Source organism: Protobothrops mucrosquamatus, unplaced genomic scaffold (genome assembly GCF_001527695.2).
Source record: "Protobothrops mucrosquamatus isolate PMUCROS unplaced genomic scaffold, P.Mucros_1.0 scaffold797, whole genome shotgun sequence".
Lineage (NCBI taxonomy): Eukaryota > Metazoa > Chordata > Lepidosauria > Squamata > Viperidae > Protobothrops > Protobothrops mucrosquamatus.
In genome coordinates, this window is record NW_015387064.1 from 159,055 (window position 1) to 165,620 (window position 6,566).

At 33.9% G+C, this 6,566-nt stretch overlaps 1 protein-coding gene across 1 annotated transcript in view; it reads left to right on the forward strand.

The window, feature by feature from the left end:
- Positions 1 to 6,566, forward strand: part of NSUN2 (NOP2/Sun RNA methyltransferase 2) — a 36,109-nt gene that overhangs the window by 9,455 nt on the left and 20,088 nt on the right. The window contains exons 7-10 of the mRNA XM_015818818.1: positions 1,253 to 1,445; positions 1,932 to 2,006; positions 3,766 to 3,896; positions 5,866 to 5,939. Of these exons, the coding sequence (XP_015674304.1) occupies positions 1,253 to 1,445; positions 1,932 to 2,006; positions 3,766 to 3,896; positions 5,866 to 5,939 (473 nt within the window). The remainder of the gene's footprint in view (positions 1 to 1,252; positions 1,446 to 1,931; positions 2,007 to 3,765; positions 3,897 to 5,865; positions 5,940 to 6,566) is intronic.

Sequence of the window (6,566 nt, forward strand, 5' to 3'; positions counted from 1 at the left end):
AGAATTGAGAGAGAGAGAGACAAACACACACACACACACAAAGAGGAGAGGGGAACTGCTGGGGCCGGCCCGTATTGAAGAATATGGCCGAATTTACCCGGGCTGGCCGTATATCGGCGTATAACACGCACACATCATTTGCCCCCTATTTTCAGGGGGAAAAAGTGCGTGTTATACGCCGATAAATACGGTATATATAAATATATAAATATAGAAGATAGATTGATCTTGTACTCAAGTTAACTTATTATATGAATAGATGATTTACTCACCACTAATGTGAGTGAACAACATTTTAAAAATGTTTACTCACATTACTAAAGCCGGGTGTGTGTTAGGGTGATATAAAGGGAGACTTTAAAAACATGTTAGATGATAAATGTTGTGGCTGTCTTTTTCTGTAATAAAAGACTGGTTGCTATTTATTCATAGAATTCACCTGCTGTTCACACCCATCATATTGGGCATCCTGTCATATACATTTTAATAATATAAGAGTGTGTGCATGTGTTCATTGTTTTCATTACTTGTTTGTGCTAGATCTAATTTGTCATTTGAGAGAATGTTTTATTTTATGGATGGTTTGTCCACATGAAAGTACAAGATTTAGAAATTTGTTGATAAATTTTTGGTTTTCTCCAATTTTCTCCGTCACCATTTTTGGTGCATACCCATTTTTCTGTAAATTGTGGGAGTAAATTCCTTTTATGATTTCCTGGTCCATTTTTTTTCTATCCATATTACTATATTGAAGTTCTCACTTTTTACCATTCCTATACTGTCTATTTCATTCAACTGGCGGCTGTATCACTGCTAGCACTCTTATACCCGATGGAATAAAATGGTCCCAAATGTTTGGATATGGCCTGAAGTCTTTATACCTTGTACCTTTAGGTGTGTTTGGCTTCAGCTTGGCTGGCTTTCAGGAAAGCATTAAACTAAACTTTTTAAATTGGTGTTTCACATCTAGTTTTGAATATTGGATGAGCATCAGTTGTGCTTTAAATTTGTTTTATAACCAAAGTTGCCAAAGTTTGTTCTACGCTAATTATTTTGTATCCTAGGTCCTCAGAAAAGACAGTATAAAATGTTATAAATTAAAGGTAACTGTATAAAATAACTATGTTTTCTTGATTCCATGTAGTTAATATTTTGATCTTATCCGGACTAATGATAATTGAAAAAAGTAATTCTTCCACCTCCCAAGTGATGATTCTCTTTTAACCAGAGGATTTTCCATTTTTTTCCCTAGAGGGATTTGTAATTGCAAATGATGTAGATAACAAACGTTGTTATCTGCTAGTTCATCAGGCAAAGCGGTTGAACAGTCCTTGCATTATGGTTATAAATCATGATGCCTCAAGTATCCCTAATATACAGATCAATACAAATGGGAAAAAAGAGATCCTCTTCTATGACAGAATATTGTGTGATGTTCCTTGCAGGTAAGTTAAACTATGTTAAACTTTAAGCCAGTAGGCTGTTTGTAGCATACTTTTCTAAAGCTAGTTGTTAAGACAGCAAATATTTACACCAAGTTATAACTTAAGAAGAAAATTGGTACAAAATGTTCTATAGATGGTATAGGCAATCCTCATTTAACAACCCTTATTGGGTATTATGGTATTCTAAACATTTTAGAAATTACAGTTAACATTGATATCAATTCTTTTATCTCTTTATCTTTAAAGATTTAAGTTATTATCAGAGTGTTAATAATCCCTAATCATTGCTGTATAAATACTATTTGTATGCATATAAATATCATTTGTGTTTTACACTATATAATAAAATAATATTAACTTTGAGAAATGCAACTTCTTAAAAATGCAGTACTGTAATTTCAATGTATTCGTATAAAAATGTTATATACGCTCAGAACGCGTAACTTTCATACTGTCTTGGAATTAATGTGGAAATGTCTCTTTTAGTGGAGATGGAACCCTGAGAAAAAACATTGATATATGGAAAAAGTGGAGTACACATAATAGTTTGCAACTACATGGGTAGGAAAATATTTTATTATACATTTTTTTCAATTTCTGGAATGAAATTAAGAATTTGATTAATGTCTTGACTTTTTTTTTCTATAAACATATTACCATTTTGTTCTGTTTGGAAAACTCCAGCCTGTGGACTGCATTGTGGCCAATTCTCCCCATGTATAGATTTTTTTAGTGTCAGGGTCTCCATAGGTAAGTTGACATAAAAATATGCCTCATTTGCATGAATTTCCAGACCCCCCCCCCTTTTTTAAAAAAAATATTCCAAGGTATGTACTTTGGATAGATTTCAATTTATTTTTATTTTTCTGATTCCCCATTCACCAAAAGCCAGACACTTTATTCTAATATTTCTAAAGTGGCCATTTAAGCTATTGAATCCAATCTGCTACTCAGTGCAGCAATTTAAATTAGAGCCTATTTGCATATTTGGTAGATTACTCTCCAGCCTTTGTTTTGATGTATCCAGCTAAGGGAAGGCTGACACTTCTCTAATTAGTTGTGCCCCCAAACTTCCCTTACTGCTATAAATTTTGTTTTTTTAAAATTTAAATCCAGTGTACAGTGTCCCATACTCTTGATCATTTTCTGCATGAGATATGTACTTTTAGGTATTCAAAGTGCTATCATTCCTTAGTTTTTTTTCAAGACTAAAAATGCCAGCCTTCTTCAGTCTTTCTTTAGAGAGCTGTTTCTTGGCCTTCATGCTCTTATTGTTTCCATTTTGGCTGAATTCTTCTTAGCATGGTGCACAAACTGGACAGATTGCTTTAGATCAGTGTTTCTCAACCTTGACAATTTTAAGGCATGTGGACTTCAACTCCCAGAATTCCACAGCCAGCATTGCTGGCTGTGGAATTCTGGGAGTTGAAGTCCACATGCCTTAAAGTTGTCAAGGTTGAGAAACACTGCTTTAGATGAAGCCTGACCAACACAGGCTAAACTGGAACATTTTACTTCTGATTATTTATAACTCTGCTTCTATTGATCCAGTCTAAAACTGCATTTGTCTTATTCTGCAGCCATATTACACTTAGATTCAGTTTGTAATATGTTGTTCCAAGATTTTTTACATGTTGTACACTTTATCCACTCTTTACCTGTGTATTTGATTTGTGTTTCCTAAGTGCATAATTTTATGTATCCATTATATCGCATACTTTTCATTTTGATATTCTAACTCCTTTCCCTATATGAGGGATGGACATTCTGAATGGCTGTATGTGACCCTTACATTACAGTGAAGAACAGTGGTTTAATTTCAGCAGGGGTTTAACAAATTGATTTAATTTTAGTGGCATGATTTGGAGTCATGGGTGGAATGAATGTGGCTTCTATCCAAGAAACTTCCCTTTTCTATTTCCACCCTTTCAATCCCCCCTCCCAATAAAAAAAAGATAGAAAAATCAAGCAAGATGGATTGTGAAATGCTTTATTGAAATCAACACATATTTACTACAGAAGTTACCTACATATTAAAAATGAGATCATTTTAGCAAGGTTTGTTTCCTGATAATTCTCTATTTTTTTCTGATAGTTAGGAAAGTGTGTTCAATATGCTTACAACCTGATTGGGTTTTTTTATCTGCTACAGAATCTTTTCATGCATTGATTTCAGAGTGAACAACTTGGTTCGGTTCTTAACCTGCCGCAGAAAATTAACAGGACATGTGTAACATCAAGGATGCAAACAATATAATTAATTTCAGATTTCAGATTTCATGCCCTGATAATTAAGTGTTGAACAATATTTTCTATGCAGACTACAGCTAAGGATTGCAACTCGTGGAGTCGAACAGCTGGCAGAAGGAGGTAGAATGGTGTATTCTACCTGTTCATTGAATCCTATTGAAAATGAAGCTGTCATTGGTTCTCTGCTGGAAAAAAGTGAAGGTGTGTATAGTTTGAAGGGGAAAAAAAAGAATTGGTATTTTAATTAGGTCAAAAAGAAAGTAAAACTTACTCTTTCGGCCAAACTTGCTGGGTAGCATGTTGATTGAAAATCTGGGTTAATATTTGTTATGTTGGAATTCTAATTTTAATCTAGCTGCTGCTGTCTCATCTTTTTAGAAATTATAGTTGATTAAATACAGGTGGCATGATGTTTCTTTTCTGATTCTAGTCACAAATGAACCATGCTGCCCCTGCAGGAACTGATTTACTTGATTTTTTTCATCCCAGATGTTTTTAAATGTCAGAACATAACCTATCATAGTTGCTAGCTGGTCTTCACTGTTTAAATGCTATTCAAATGTGTTATTAAAGAAGCTATATAAATTCGGTGTAAAAACCTTATATCATGTTCACTTTCTGCCTCACCCTATTTTTTTGAGATAACATACGTACCAAGAATAGTTGCCAGTCCACAATGCTTGTTTGCTTCATGGGTGTGTTTAAGGAACCTTCATAATTTCAATATATTCTTTTTCTTGACAATTTGGGTTAAAGTTTTAAAGGTTGGTCAGAAGTATTTAACTTTTTAAGGCATACTAAAGATTTGAACTGAACCTGTGAACAATCAAGAAAAACAATCAGGGAAGAACGGGTAAAAAAATAAAGTTCAAATAAGCAAGGGATTTACAAATCCATGGAGGTTTTAATTTTCCAGTGAATCATTAATTAACTTTAACTGAATGTATTATATCATTTTAAAAGACAAAACACTACAAAATTTAGACAAAGTTTGCATTTCAGCAACCAGGATCAAAACAATATGAATCACTGAATGAGATTATGAGCTACAGTAAATTATATCCATATTACTAAAGGTAGATTCTGATTTTAAAATTCTGTCAAATTGAAATTTAGTCTAAGCATAAACAGTATAAATATTGTATGTGATACAATCCATCAGTGATTAAAGACCAAAATTCAGCAAATATGGTGAATAAAAGAGAGAAAAAGCAGAAAAATCCCTGATACAATAAAGTAAAGGAAGCACCAATGGCTTCTAAAAGCCATAGCTATTGATAGGAATTTTGCAGCCTCACCTTCTAGAATTGATCAAATAAAAGAAGAGCAGTAATCTCATACGCACAGAAGCAATTAAAATTACTGACAATTACAGCTATGAATTTTGATCATCGTTGAGTATTTAAACATTTTAACAGCACATTGGTGCAGAGTCATCCTTCTTTACCTTTGCACAGAAAAGTGTGGCTTTTACAGAATGTTAGTGTCTCTGCTAATTGTCATCCTAATAGGTAGTTCCCCGTTTGTGTCAGAATAAAGAGCCTCCCACAAGGAGCATGTAAGATATTAAACGAATAGCTACCCGTGGGTTGTGTTTGGGGGGGGGAGAATTATGAGAAGTCCTGATTCTCTGTTTGAATATTTAAATCCCAATTCTCTGCTTTAGTTCAGCCAGTTTATCTAACCAAGGGAGAAAATGGCATTGAGGAAAGGCCTCAATATGCTAAGTCATTGTTAATTTGTCTCTTTAGGAAAAAAAACCATGCCTGTTTAGGAGAAGGGAAGTTTCCCCAAAGAGTTGTTACTGGCAGAATTGAGTCAACAGAATCTTAATTAAGCCCCAAAGAGAATGCAGATTAATTCTAACTATATTAAAATATGTTATTTTCAAACTTACTTGCAAATTTAAGAGTGACAAGATGCTTTGGGGGGCTCTTATAAGCAACTGTCTCTTGAGTTGACCAACTGGTAGGATTATGGCTAATCCTAACCTCAATCCATGTATTAAACTGTAACCTAAGAATTATTTGCAATATAAATTAAATTCATATCAGATTTACTTTGAAGATATGAAGTTATTCTAGATATTGGAAATGGCTTGATTAGCCATTCTTCCAGTCAAGTGACTTTTCCAGTAAAATGCATATAATGTTGATTTGTTTTTTTTAAGGTGCCTTAGAACTTGCTGATGTCTCTTCTGAGTTGCCAGGTTTGAAAAGTCTGCCAGGCATTACAAAATGGAAGGTAATTTTAAAGAATTACATATTGTATTTAGGGATTTATATCAGATGTGAATAAACTAAATTTCCAAAAGTAAATAGCTTCATTATTTATCCAGAATGAAATCATTGGTCTGAATTGCCTTTTTCAAATCTCATCAAGGTTTATTTGGAGCTCAAGCATGCTGTAAACATTTATGCTTCTGCTTAGGAGAGCCAGTTTGGTCTAGTGATTAAGGCTCCAGGCTAAAAAGGACACCATGAGTTCAACTCCTGCCTTAGCCATGAAAGCCAGCTGGGTGACTTTGGGCCTGTCACTCCCTCTCAGCCCAACTTACCTCACAGAGTTGATGTTGTGAGGAAAATAAGAGGAAGGTGTGTTGGATATGCTCGCTCCCTTGAGTTATTTGTAAAAATGATGCAGGAACCAAATAAATAAAAATAAAAAAATTGTGATTTGATTTTGATTTTATTAAATTTATACCCCGCCCTTCTCCCGGAGGACTCAGGGCGGCTTACAGCCAGTTTAAAACAATGATATAATACAATACAAAATTTAAAAAGATTAAAAATAACTATTTAAATTTGGCCGCTTCTACTAAAAATTTAATTTAAAACCCCTTTAAAATACCCCTAGGCCAGTCCTGCCTGC